The sequence below is a fragment of the Oryza sativa genome, chromosome 6, assembly GCF_034140825.1.
Source record: "Oryza sativa Japonica Group chromosome 6, ASM3414082v1".
Lineage (NCBI taxonomy): Eukaryota > Viridiplantae > Streptophyta > Magnoliopsida > Poales > Poaceae > Oryza > Oryza sativa.
In genome coordinates, this window is record NC_089040.1 from 18121763 (window position 1) to 18136121 (window position 14359).

Genomic DNA, 14359 nt, shown 5'->3' on the forward strand with positions numbered 1-14359 from the left:
ATCCGTGTGCCGAGCTAAGGGTGTTCGATTCGTGTCCTGAGGGTGTTCGATCGCTTCGCTTCGTTTCGTTTCGTTTGGTTCGTCCGATGCGGAACGGACGGAGGAGCTGCCCCCTTCCGTCCCACTGACGTAGACGACCTTTGATCCGTCCAAATTCCAAACTCCAAACTTGAAGGGGGTGGTTTGATGAAATTTACTCAAAATTTTACCGGCATCTTGCGTTCTCCTTCTCCATCCAAACCCGAAGAGGCCAAGTGAAGCCCTAGCACCGCCCCCAAACCCGAGCTCTCTCCTCTCCTCTCCTCCGCCGCCGCCCGCCGCCCCGCCGCGCCACATCCTTCCCGGAGACGGCCTGTGCGGCGAGCCCCGACGCGACCAGGCGGGGGAGAAGCCGGCCGACCGGCCGCCCGGCCGCCGCAGGAGCGAGCTCGGCCCCGGCGAGACGACCCTCCCCCTCGGCGCTCCTCGAGAGCTCGCCCGCCCGCCGATCTCCATCCCCGCGGGCAGCGGGCGGTGGCGTGCGGCGGCTCCATCCTCGCCGGTGAGCACCCGTACGCGCGTCCTGTCTCTCACTACCCCCAGATACCCTTCTCCTTCTCCTTGTCTTAGCCATAGCTTCTCTCCTAGATCTGGAAGCTGGAATCTGCTTTCCTCTTTGCCCTTAAGCTTAGTAATAATAACAATTTAAGAATTGGGGGATTGAACTGAACCCCCATGCCCCCACGTCAGGTTCGCCCCTGTTTTAAGATGAGGTATTATGGGCATCAGTTTTTTTATCAGATTGAGCGCACATATTGTACATTCTTCGTGTTATCTTCTTCTATGATTTTACCTCGTGTTTATGCTAGTGCTTGCTGATTCTGTCAACTAATGGTTCAACACGTGCTGATATTTGATTAATCCATGTCAAGCGTACATTACTACTATAAATTAATCGGCAAGCTGCCCAAGCTGCCTGATTGTGGCCATGGGCGTATACCCCTTCATTAATGATCTATGATTCTGGCTCATGGTTTGCTTGATTTCATCATACTTTTGTACACTGCTGCAATATGAACACAGCAGAGGTTTCTGCATTACTAAAATGATCTTGGCTCGCCCATATCTAAACATATTTGAGCATTAGCTATACTTGTATTAAAATTTTGAGCCTAATTCAAGTACTCCCTGTTTGGTATATTTGATATTTATATGCAAATTTGGACATGCAGTTCTGGTTCATTTATGCATTTAGTAGATCACTGTATCAATTTTGGATGATCTTGCCATTAATCAATGTTTATTTTCTTGTTGACGCCATTGAATCAATGGCATTGAGTTTCTTGCATATACGCAATGAGGCAACATACATGATCATACAATCTTTGTTATGTTGAGTTTCAGCCTACTCAGGCATCTTCAATCTTGGATGATTTGTGTCATGATATATGTATGCTTTGGAAAAAAATATCCAGCTTTGGAAAAAAAATCTAGAATCTTATGTTATGCACATTGAGAAAAAAAAAGGGTTTGCATACAATAATTCAAACCGTTTGCATCATTATTTGTGACATAGTCTGGACCAAAAAGTATACAAGGACAAAATACACAAGATACCCTTTAGGATTTAAATTTTACTTGAAAATTTGGTAACAATGAATTTTAACCTTTTTGCTCGTAAAGCCTTAGAATTGTACGGTTGGAGCCAACCTTCTTGCCGAACCTTCCCAATCAGCTCCAACTTCAATGTGGAGAGGTGCCAACCATGAAGCTGGTGTTGGAGCTGCATATTATGGTGTGGTAGCCATCAAACAGAGCCATATGTAAAATAGCAAAATCACTTTACATGTCACCAACTAAAATATGTAAAATAGTAGTGTAATCCAAAAGTGTTTTGCAACTGAAAGCATTATTTTAAATTGCATTGTGTTGTGTGCACCCAAGATGGCATTGCTTATCTATAGGTGCCAGTGGGAAACTGATTGTTTGCTATTTCCAATATTACTATTTGATAATGGGAGTTGGGACCACATGGAACCACACTGCAACACAACACCTGCATGTGTGGCCATTGCCCTTAGCTGGTTGAATCAAGCAATGAAGCATCCAGTGAGATACAACTAGGATGTGCTACTGAAAAAAAAAATCTATTGTCGATGCATGTGAATAAGATATTTATGGATCATTATCACTACACACTTCAGCAAAAGAAGAATTTTATAGTTGGATGTTGTATTTTGAATAATTAGGCTAATGCTATTCTGCTGTTCAAAATGTTGTTTTTTGTCACTTTAATTTGAGAATTCAAAATTTAACTGAGTTGTTGAAATTTAAGATCTGGTTGAGTTTTTTTTTAAGGTCCATCTGAAGCTCCAAAATATATAGAACTAAAATTGTCATATCGTTCAGGTTTGGAAATTTTTACTGCCCATTAGAGTACCCCGTGTTTGACAGCTGTAAAAACTTTCCAAGCAATCACGTGCGTTGCAAGTAATAACTGTAAAAGTATATTCGAACACAAAATTACAACATAACTGGTGTTGTTCTGATAGTTCACTGTGGCTGATGTGGAAGCAAAGATGGAAAATAGAAAGAACACCAACAAGCCTACCCTCTCCTTGCTAGGTCTGGCCCTCATTTGCACATACCCAGTCTCTTCTCTTGATGACTCTGGCATCACCGTCGAGTCCTCTGCTCATGTGAGCTGCCAGGGACAAGCACCCAGGTACCTGCTGTTACCGCAAGAAGGAACTTGCCTCCCCTCCCAGAGCTTCACTGGGTGGACATTAGGGGTAGACGGGAGTTTCATCCAGGCTGATTCTTCTGTCAGTATGGAACCCTAAATTGGCTCTTGGTCTTGGATTCTTCCAAGTTCCAGCTGTGTTTTGATTTGGTTACTCCCAGATATACTTCAATCCATTCAGTTAGATGAGGATTTAATGTGATTTTTTTCCTTGCAGGATTTTGTTTTCCCTGGATTTTCCTGGTTAGCTCATTATATGTTTTGTGGCATAGTTTAGTAGGAAGTTGAAGTTGATGCCTTCTTTTACTTTTCTAGCTGTTCTTCTTTGCCCTGGTTTTGTAGGATGTTTTGGTTTCAGCGGCTTGATTGTTGTTTTTCTTGGCAGATTGTGATGTCATTATTGAAGGAAAGGGATGTATCTGTTGATGGCTGGGTGTGCTATTTGAATGCCTAGTGTAACTGTTCCTAGAAACTATGGCATCGGAAGAATTCATCAGTCTTGGGGAACCTTGTGAGGCTGATGCAAAAGATGAAGAAGAGACCAACCTTCAGACTATACCCCCCAATTTGAATGAAGTCAACCCATTGGCATCTGAAGGGGAGTCTGGTCCTGTGGATAACACCAAGGCTTCGGATGGGATCATAGATCTTGAAGGACAAGATCAAGTGGATGGGGAACCTACTACCATGGATAGTACCAAGGTTCCTGATGTAATTATAGATCTTGAAGAAGGTCAAGTGGAAGACATGGATCTTTCAGATGATGATGTAGTTGTAAAACATCAGTATTTGGATGCTTCTATCCAGTCCAGCACCAGTGTAGCAGATGTACAGACTCTACATGGTGTTTCAGTTGAACTAGATAAGGGTAATGGGCTTGAGAATGGCAGTCATGCATCGAAAAGTATCCTTATCGATGAAAGCAGTATCCTCTTATATGAAATCTGTCTCATTTCTATCTTCTAATGTACTCCCCAAGCAAGTTTGTGTTCTCTGGAAGTCAATTCTTCCATGAATCTTCTGAATTGTACTCACATCAGAAGAGCTGAGTAGTCCTGTTACTGCCAGGACGAAAACATTGTTGCTACCAATCAGGTTGTTTCATTCTGTTTATTCCTTGACATGGTGTGTTTAGCAATCAGAGGAGTTAAAAGAGCCCGAGTAGAATCAACTGAGCCTTCAGTTCGTGTGATTTACAGCAACTTGACAAGGTTAAACACAAACTGAATTTTTATTCTCAATAATTTGTATGATTGCAAATTGTATCTTGTAGCATTCATTTTTTATCCTTATGAAAAATTTTTGCAATTGCATAGCCACTTTAACATTTGTTGGGGGCCATTTTAACTGTTAATGTGTATTTTCTCAATATTCTAGGGAAAGCAAAAGAAAGCTCGTGGAATTGATGCAACAATGGTCTGAGTGGCAAACCAGAAAGCAAAATACATTGACGGTACTATGACTTCCTGAAGTATGGTTGCTTCTTATTAATTTTGTTTGTATGCCAGCATATCTGCCAATGCTACCGAAAAATTGAGAACGCTGCTTCTGCTGCTATACTATGGGCAATTGGGAACTAGAGATTAACATAAAAAAAAAGAAGGAATGTAAAACACAATTAGTTCAGTTCCAAAATATATTTTCATCTTTCTTGTTCTATCAACAGATAACTCTTCTGCTTGATGTTTCTTTTGCTTTTCTTAATGCTTTATAATTCCGCAATATAATTTTCTTGTGATAGCGAATGGAAGAGATCATGACTTATGGAACATAGATTTCAACGTCACCTAGTATAGATTAAGGGGCAGACATAACTGAAAATTATCAATAGTCTTTTCTTTATCTTTATCTTATGTTTTTCTCTTGGAAATACAGAAAGCTGGGGAAGAAGTTTTAGAATGTGGCGAAGAGACTTATTATCCAGCATTACATGTTGGTTCAGAGAAATCTTGTGCTGTGGTAAGTGTTAAGTGCGCCACGTTTACAAGTTAAATTAAACTCACCCGTGCATAAGAATCAGCAATGCATTCGTTTTGAAGATTTACATCAGTGATTTATTTTCTGTTGTTGTCTTCCTTTTTACCATTCTCACTGCAAAAATAGATGGTTTTTTCCTTTTGTTTATGAAAGGAAAAGAATATATATTTGGTCCCTCAACTCTTCATGTGGTTTAATTTGCATCCCTCAACAAATAATATCAGGCAGAGTATTGTTTCTGCATGTTACTTTTGGCTTAGATGGTCTTCCATTGTTTAGTACTGAGATGATCTTTGTTGAACCTTTGACATGGATACATACTGGATTGTATGATTTACATATATTTTTATGCCATAGTGTTGCTTAAGTGAAATCGAATAATTCAATATTTTGCTTTGTTCCCCTTCTTGTGAGAAGTCATTTTGGGTAGATAGCCAAGCAAAAGAAGGTGTTGTTCTGGATGATGATTCGGTCCCGCTATATGATCGCGAGTTCACATTGGGCTCAACTCCTTTGGGTGATCCATCAAACACTGAAAGGTAGAAGTTATTAAACCGTTTTATCTATATCTTTGTTAGCTTATGTGTCTGGAACCACTTATTTATTTCAACAATTGTTAAGTTCATTTAGTTGAAAGAATCCCTTTGGAGTTGTAACGGCAACATAGTATTACAATTATAAATATTCCCCTGACTAGAATCCAAAACGAACTACAGAATTACTGGAAGGTTTTAAGGATATTTTTGATTCTGATAGCTCCAACAATTGTGAAGGGGTTGTTTAGATGTACCACCAATGTTCAGGGCTAATATGGGCTTCTAGGCAAAATAAATTATCCATGCTCCACCATCTGAAAAATGAAATGACTTTGGAGTTGAGATCTGCTCTCCCTGTATGTCTTTTTTTTTAAAAATTTATTTTTATCCTTCATTGTATTAGCCTTTTTTACTTCACTGCACTCTTTATCAGGACATGAACTCCGTGTACCTTTATTTTTGCTTGTGAACATATTGCTCATAGCTACTTCACATTTGACATGTCTTGGGATGATCTATCTGATGTCTCAATTATACCTTGGCATGAATCCTCAACTTGAGCTACCTTTTTTTAACAGCAGAGCAGATAAAGATGATTCTCGCTGTTTCAACTGCGGTTCTTATAGTCATGCTCTGAAGGAATGCCCTAAGCCTCGTGATAATGCTGCAATAAACAATGCACGCAAGCAACACAATATGAAAAGGAACCAATCTAATGTTAATCGTGGACAAAATCGATATTACCAGAAAACGCCAGGCAAATTTGATGATCTGAGACCAGGAATCCTTGGACCTGAGACAAGGGAATGCTTGGGGATCGGGGTAATTGATGATTTCTTATGCCAGTTAATGCTTGAACTGTATTGGTTTTGGTTAGTCTTCTAGTTTGTTATATTTGTTTACCAGCATATATCGATCTTCAGTTAAGTTTGACACAAATGAGTTAAAACGCCAAATCATTTGGCTTTACACTTGTTAACTTGATGATATAGTACTTATACTCCGAAGTCTATATGAACTGAAAAATCAGTAGTTCATTAAATAGCAACTTGTATCAATCCAAGTTTCATATTATGTTCATGAATCTCTTGTCATTCTTGAAAGTTAAATTCTTTTTCTTTATGAATTTCCATATTCAACATGATTATTATATGGTCATTCTTGAACTGCAAGTTCTGTAATAAGCTGTTGGGAAAAGTGGAATAATTTTACTGTTGAGCTGCCTTTGATTGTACCTGTGGTGCAATACTTTCTGAGGGTTAAGTGATAATATATTTGAGACAAACTGTTTCATTATAATTCGTTCTGCTAGCCTGTCGCTTTAGCTCCTGAAACAAATGACACCACTGCTAGGGTTATTCAGCTCCCTGAAGTTTTCTCTGAGTTTATAAACCTTGCAGGAAAACGATCCACCTCCGTGGCTGCACAGAATGCGTGAACTGGGTTATCCTCCAGGTTACCTTGGTAAGCTAACCTTCCAATTTGTCACCCGATCATTCCAGCAGCGAATTTATGCTTACAGTTTTTCTTTTTGTGTGTATCTGTTTAAGAAATTTCAAGCTATGTACGCTTATACATGGTTTTCTCTTCCCCCTTGCCCCCTAAATATCATGGTTTTCTAAGTCTTTTTTCTGTTATTGTGATTGTTAGATGTGGTTGACGACGAGGACAAACCTTCTGGTATCACCATATTTGGAGATGAGGACCCAAAAGAAGAATACGAGGAGGGAGAACTTCCGGATCAAGGTGAACCATCCCCTCCTCGGAAAAAGAAGACGGTGGAATTCCCTGGAATAAATGGCCCCATTCCAGAAAATGGTGACCGCTGGCTCTGGGACAGCACTCCGCCTCAGTACTCAGAGCGCTATCATTCCTCAGATTCGAGAGAAGAACGAGATAGAGGCCCTCCTGGTGCTGATCGTTATTCAAGATATCACTCCTATGACTACGGACCAGCAAGCCCCAGTCATGGAAGGTCTCACCCAGATAGAGGATGGAGAAGCTCTTCAGGATATGAAAATTTGCCAGCCGATGATGGTGCCTGGACACCGCATGCTTACTCAAGCCGACAGTACTCAAGCCAGTACAGCACGAGCTCAGAGACGTCATCGCGCCATTCCAGAGACAGGCATGATAGGCACTACCACCACAGGAGGTGAACAAAACATGTGGCTGATTTGTACCATATCAACTGCTGAAGAATCTTATATCAGCCAGCTGCGGTATGGCTTCAGATGAGCTTCCCTGTTCTGTGTAGCCCCTTATTGGTGAAACTGTAGCATGCAAAATTTTTAACTCCATGCTAAATCATGGGATTTTTTTTTCTGAGACAGATTTACCACTTCATTTATGCATATTAACAAATGTGCAATGTGTAAAACTATTATTTTCAAAAAAAGCTACAAAAGTAAAGGTGGTGACTCGAGTCTAGAGAGACAGATAGGAAGATGGTGACTGCTCTCTACATCTCCTTTACCTTTGGCACAAAATGCAGGCTGTCAATATGAAAGGCACAAAGCAAGCATGCATGCTACTTACATGGCAAATTCTGTTGAGCCAAAATCTGCCAACAGTTTGCCTTTTGCTTGATGTCTGCTCTGCTGCTTTCCTTGGATCAGGCATGTTTATGCCCTGCCTATAGGCTAATATGCATGCTGCTGCTACATTGAGAGGCTATAAGGCTTTTATTCTGTCTGTATTCCTCTGATTTGCTCTTCCTTTTTTTTCCTTTGCGTCTTTTGCAGGCCATGCATACATGATGATGGCAGGACAGACAGACTGTAAAACCTGCGGCGTATGGCCGGAATTTGTCTTTTGATGCGTGATCGTGTTATCTCCAGCTGCACATTCTACAGGGAACGTTGGCACTGATTGATTTTTCATCCTCTGCTATCTTTCGACCTGGCGTTGTTTTGAGCTATGATCTCAATGTGAACTACACAAAATGGTGGTTTAGTGAACAAAAACTGAATTCTTATATAAAAATATGTGCACAAAAACCACTGCATAAAACCTGTGGCAACCCTGTAGAAACCGCGGAGAATTTGAGATGCTTCGATCCTCTTATTAAAACAGAAATGGTGCAGAATTCGAAATGACTACATTCAAATAAAGTCAATGAAGAAATTGAACTCACCTACGGTGTGCTCTGTATTTTTACTTATTACCACAGAATTATGGCAACGAACTATATATACACCCAAAGTTCCAAACATCTTTGGTCTTTCTACTGAAGCAACCATGACTTTATTGCTAAAATAGTAAAATACACACACTAGGACCACGTTCCTGTGCTCTTTGGCAAACCTAGAGCGAAAGATACTTGGAGTATAGTGTCAAGATTGGAATCAACCATTAAAGTAGCGATTTTTTCTTTGTCCTACTAAGCTTGCATCATGGATTTGACCAAGAAATGATAAAATGTTGCAACTTGGGATAAACTTCAAGTTTGTTTCGCTGACTAATTCTTTGTCTGAAATCGAAATGAAGCATCAGTTTGTATATATTTTAGAGTCATTCATTATCTTTCAGTAAACTTATAATTAGGTAAATATACTGGCAGCTTAGTTGCAACTGATTTCTAATTCAGCATTCAAGATCATGATAGTAAATCAGTATGATATAAAAGGTATATTAATTGGAGTTTTTTTTTGATTATTTTCGTGCAACTGGCATGGTGTTGTATTTCTTTACCAACTTTCCTTTGCATGTGCTAATTTAATTTGATTGATATAAGGTATTGATGCAGGCATGCATCAAAGTTTCATACGGCCGGCTGGTTCTGCAATGTGACTATGCAAGATGCGACTTTATTAAAAAAAGGAACTATAATAAAATAAATGTCAGACATAGAGCAATCATGTGTACTTTTCATGCATGATGAGACAATAATTATTGATCAATATATACATGCTGGCTAAATATAATATAACGCCCTTAGTGATTAATCATGATTAGTACTCTCATAGTTTTATATATATGCAGCATCGCTCAGACATTAGGTGGAAGCCATCTGTGCTAATCTCATTTGTAAATGACCTCAGAACATCTCACTAATCGATCCACAATCCATTGGCGCCACACTATTGACAAACATAATTAAAGATAAACGTATATATATAGAGCAGCATTAATTCCACACTGCATCTTCTGGGATACGGCATTGACGAAACCTTATTATTGTTATGATAACTCTTATCGACGCTTTCAGCATGCAGTAGCATCGATCCATCTTTCGTTGTGATGGGATGTTCATGTGGTTGATTAATTTACATGCATGTACTACCCAATTCAGAGGATAACATCGATCCATCGAGCAGTTTCGCTTGGGCAAGGTACATAAGTCAGCTTCAGACTGGTTTATAAGAACATGTGACTGATAGAACGAAAATCAATTTTAAGAGCTTCCTACTCTTAAACGATGCAAAACTAGTCATTAGGATTTATTGGACACAAATATTACGTACATATATGTGTGTTGATGCGAAAACACGAGGCCTGAAAGATTTGCTTAACTTCAGTGCAGGATCAAAAATCTTGCCTTTAGGTTCGTGAGCGTGCCAGTTGATTTGATCCTGCAATCAACAAGGAATAAAGACAAAGAAACCGTCATTAAATCCATAAATGATAGCCGATCGGCCAGTCGCCGATGATGTATCATTTATCTTTGAGCCGATGTCATATTTGAGTCGATCGGTAGTCATAAACAGGCAAGAAAGAACTAAATATATTCGATCGTCTGTGGATACTAATGAAATATAATCTTGATGTCGATATATACTTAAATCAAGTGATTGGGATAGATCGGTCGCCATGCCGAGACAATATAAATCACTTAGATCGAAATATATATTAACGAGAACATTATAAGCATTCATAGCGTAGCCGATCAGATAGATCTAACATGTATCGGCTAATACTCCGATACAACTCTATATTGAGATACTAAAGCAAGCAAAATATACCAAATAAGAAGCTTAATATACCTAAATGCAGTAATATCTTAACATAAAGAGCAGATCTAGCATATCAATTAAGCACATAAGATATAAAGCTAAATCAGGTAAAATCAGCTGAAACCCCGATACTACCCTAATCGACAACCAAAAGCAGGCTAGAGATTATGGTTCTAATCACGACTTATAAGGTCAAACTTAACTGATACAGCTATAAGTATAAAAAGAAGAACAATATCTAGACAATCAAGCTATTGGATGTTTCATAAGGTGGTAGATACCCTATATAATCTAAGCCAACGTTATTATTTAACCTAATCGGCTGCCTCCTAACGATAGATGTTAGCCGGTTGAAGGTTAGATAACGATATTGTCGAAGATTATATAGATATATGATAACTCGACAACTTACATAAACAAGATTAGAGTATCATAATGATGGAAGCACTAATCCCGAGAACGCAAGCCGCCATGACAAGTTTACCTCTACTTGAAGATCGAAACCGATGCAGCTCAACCCGAAAGCAAGAACTCGTCGAAAATAAAAGGTTGGCGATGCGCCGAGATTGTTATTGAACGTGTGTTGTTTGATTACATGGGTTCGGGTCATATTTATACCCGATATACAAAATATGTCCTTGTCGGACACGTCTCTTATCTCTAACAAACTCTAAGATACCATAAGTCTTTACGGCAGACTTTTGCCCAAACTTATCTCTAAGGAAATTACATAAAATATCCTAATTAATAGATACAATTGTCTTCTCAGGACTCAATCCATGCATGGCAATCCACATGAAGCACATTAACTTAACCCGACAACGATATTGTCGGAATCGGCTTAATCGGCTAACCTTGTCCGACTCGAAGTATGCCGATCCTGATCGCAACCGATTCGGATTTTAGCCGATCCTCGCTCTGTTTCCGGAACGATCTCCATCTTGGATTCCGTTTCAGTTTTATCTTCATCTTCGATACTTGAATTACCAAATTTGTTGTTAACAATATGAGCTTTAAATAAAATTTTAGTGAGAATAAATATGTTCTACCGATATCCATCTCTCTTAACAGTGTTAAGGAGATGTGGAAGATGTTGCGTGTATAACAATGAATAGGTGTCTTAGAAAGACAAAAAATAGTCAAGGCTAATTAATAAAAAACGATGCAAAATCATTAATTTTACCATAGTAAGATTAAGTTGTGGGATTTATAATCAAGAGTTCAATACTATATTTTTTCACAAGCAAAGATGATGGGGTGTGATAACATCTAGGGTCGAAGCTCTATGCTTAGCCCTATAATCCCATTGTAATTTTTTTATAAGAGCTACTTCTCCGTCCCACTTTAAGTGTAATTGGGTTTACATATCTAACGTTTGACCGTTCGTTTTATTTAAATTTTTCTGATGATTAGTATTTCTATTGTTATTAGATGATAAAACATAAATAACACTTTATGTGTGACTTATTTTTTAACTTTTTTATAAAGTTTTAAATAAGACAGACGATTAAACGTTGGATACGAAAATCTATAACTACATTTAAAATGGAGTAGAGGGAGTATATAGTTTATGAAAAGTTTAAGTTTTTATTAGCTTAGCTCTACGTATGAAAGTTTCGTGGCTCGGCCACTAGCTCTGGGAGGAGATGCGACTGCGAGGCGCTGTTGTCGACGGTTCCACTTACATCCCACACACGTACGTACGAACGTCATGCTTTGTGTGACACGCACAGTAATAGCCCTGTCACTGTCACACGTCCCAATGCCCTGTCTCCTCCTCCTCCTCCTCCCTAAAAAACAGTTAGTAGAAACACAGGATCATCTGAGAGGAAAAACCAACGGCTTCTCTCGTCAACACCCCTTAATTTGCCCTTTGCTTGCACACACGCAGGCATGCACAGCCTATCTAGTGATTAATAATTTGGTCCATTTGGTAGGCGTTGGTCCGCCTGCTCCGCCCACCACCACCCATGCATCACCATCATATCATCTCATCTTTCTCTCCTCTCCCTGCTTTGTGCTCCTGTCCCTCTGCTAAGTGTATTTATGCAGGCCACCCGGGTGTCCCCAACTCTCTGCCTGCCTGCCAAAAGCACTTCTCGCCCTAAACCTAAGAGCTCAAAGTTTTCCTAAACACTTTGGATTTTTGTAGTTATAAAATCTAGAAAATAAACTAGAATTCAGAAGCTAGGTTTTTCGGCTTCTGTGAATTCTCGTAGGCTACTAACAAGCTGCTTCTTAGCCTACACTCAGATTCTTGTGCCAAAAGCTGCTACCTACCTAGCTAAGCCTAAGCTAAGCTCCCTCCTGCTTCTTCATATATTGTGGTTTGGTTTGCATCTTGCCGCGTAAACTACCACACTAGTGTGCATCCATGCACGCATGAGCGTCATGGAAACAAGGCCCCTCTCCCCGCGAGCCTCGCCGCTCCCCTCCTCCGCCAAGAGCCCCGCCGGCGGCGGCGGCGGAGGCGGCGGCGGTGGCTTCCAGTGGCTGTTCGGGAAGCGCGGCAGGAGGAACAGGGCGCGGCAGCCGCTGGCGGCGCAGCTGGGACCCGGCGACGACGACGGCGAGGAGGTGGAGGACGAGGAGGACTTCTTCTTCGTGTCCACGCCCTACCTGTCCACGCCGTCGTGGTCCGCCGCCGCCGCCGCCGCCGGGGCGTCGCCGAGGAAGAGAGGGGATCATCAGGCGGCGCTGGCGCGGCTGCGGGCGGCTGTGCTGTCCGTGCTGGCGCGCGCGCGGCGAGGCGGCCGACGCGCGGGGGGCGGGTCGTCGGCGTCGGCGCGGGTGCTCACCGGCACCGTCTTCGGCCGGCTCCGCGGCCGCGTGCACCTCGCGCTGCAGACCGACCCGCGCGCCGCGCCGGCGATGATGCTCGAGCTCGCCGGCTACTCCACCGGCGCGCTCGTCAGGGAGATGGCCTCCGGCCTCGTCCGCCTCGCCCTCGAGTGCGAGAAGGCGGCGCCGCCGACCAACCCAGGTACGTACACAAACTCCTCCTGTTCCCACCCCCCCATGGTGTTCGTCCTGTGTTCACGCACGCATCGATCGATCATTCGCAGGCGAGAAGCGGCGGCGGGCGGCGCTGATGGAGGAGACGACGTGGCGGGCGTACTGCAACGGGCGCAAGTGCGGGTACGCGGTGCGCCGCGAGTGCGGCGCCGAGGAGTGGCGCGTGCTGCGCGCCGTCGAGCCGGTCACCGTCGGCGCCGGCGTGCTCCCCGACGGTGGCGGCGTTGCCGGCGGCGAGGGGGACATGATGTACATGAGAGCGAGGTTCGAGAGGGTGGTGGGGTCGAGGGACTCGGAGGCGTTCTACATGGTCAGCCCCGACGGCAACGCCGGCCCGGAGCTCAGCATCTACCTCCTCAGAGTTTGATCGATCGAGCTTCACATCCATTATTCATGGCGCCTAGGGCTAGGGCAACGAGGATCGATGACGAAAGTGTCAACTATGTGTGATGTCAGCACGTTGGTACGTGGTTAGTAGAGCCATAGCTATGTAGGAATCTGTGTTGCTGTGCTTACGCATGGTGTCCTATATATATATGGGTTGTTCATGTTAATTTGGTCGTTTGGTTATGTGAAATATATAGCCGGGCGGTGGCTTGACGATGATGATGTTGCTGCTGCTACTGCAACCTCTGTTTCAAATTAACCGTCGTTCTAGCTTTGTCTTAAGTTAAACATGTTTTTCTTTTACCATTAACAAAGAAGGTAGCCCGCGCATTCGCGCGAATACGTATAGTAGGGCTGTATTTCAAACACTATAAGGGTGAGATATAAGCCAGAGAATATTTTTTATTAAAGAAAAAAATGGTAAAATAAACCATACATCACTGTATACACTGTAATTAAGGAAATGTAAATTATCTAACAATAAAAAAAATATATTTACCGTAAAATAGATGGTAGATTTTAATACACTACTAAATATGATAAGAATAAGAATATCTCTCATATTTAAATAAAAATCCCTTTGTCATGGTCATATATAAACTCCTCTATTGTTTTTGCTTCAAAAGCTATGTGCATTTTTAATAAAACTACATTAATACCACTAAAATAAATTATACATTATTAATACACTAAAAATCATCTACACTGCTTAACTTGGTGTTCATTACTTATTTCCACATTTATGTATAAATAGTCTAAACATACCA

At 41.5% G+C, this 14359-nt stretch overlaps 2 protein-coding genes across 12 annotated transcripts; both read left to right on the forward strand.

Annotated features, from left to right (window-relative positions):
- Positions 1–243: 243 nt before the first annotated feature.
- LOC4341097 (uncharacterized) lies at positions 244–8370 on the forward strand. Of its 11 annotated transcripts, none has more exons than XR_001546984.3 (10): positions 244–541; positions 3108–3647; positions 3858–3933; positions 4100–4175; positions 4598–4681; positions 5117–5238; positions 5814–6057; positions 6636–6699; positions 6886–7457; positions 7980–8370. XR_001546984.3 is itself a non-coding variant. In XM_015788526.3 (9 exons), exons 2-9 carry the CDS (start codon positions 3197–3199, stop codon positions 7392–7394), a joined length of 1626 nt encoding a protein of 541 aa, XP_015644012.1. In that variant the 5' UTR covers positions 244–541; positions 3108–3196; the 3' UTR covers positions 7395–7647. The 11 variants fall into 11 exon arrangements, 7 of the variants coding, with proteins under 7 accessions (XP_015644012.1, XP_015644015.1, XP_015644016.1 ...); XR_010742037.1 differs by having other exon boundaries at positions 5817–6057; XR_010742038.1 differs by having other exon boundaries at positions 3108–3626.
- A 3906-nt stretch (positions 8371–12276) lies between these two features.
- Positions 12277–13874, forward strand: LOC4341098 (protein MIZU-KUSSEI 1). The gene is made up of 2 exons (XM_015786526.3): positions 12277–13173; positions 13256–13874. Exons 1-2 carry the CDS (start codon positions 12573–12575, stop codon positions 13570–13572), a joined length of 918 nt encoding a protein of 305 aa, XP_015642012.1. The 5' UTR covers positions 12277–12572; the 3' UTR covers positions 13573–13874.
- Positions 13875–14359: the final 485 nt, after the last annotated feature.

Coding starts and splice junctions, on each gene's coding strand:
- LOC4341097 (XM_015788526.3), top strand. CDS start 3,197: ATGGCATCGGAAGAATTCATCAGTCTTGGGGAACCTTGTGAGGCTGAT. Junction 4,176..4,597: donor GAAAGCAAAATACATTGACG/GTACTATGACTT, acceptor TTGGAAATACAG/AAAGCTGGGGAAGAAGTTTT. Junction 6,058..6,635: donor GGGAATGCTTGGGGATCGGG/GTAATTGATGAT, acceptor TAAACCTTGCAG/GAAAACGATCCACCTCCGTG.
- LOC4341098 (XM_015786526.3), top strand. CDS start 12,573: ATGAGCGTCATGGAAACAAGGCCCCTCTCCCCGCGAGCCTCGCCGCTC. Junction 13,174..13,255: donor GGCGCCGCCGACCAACCCAG/GTACGTACACAA, acceptor GATCATTCGCAG/GCGAGAAGCGGCGGCGGGCG.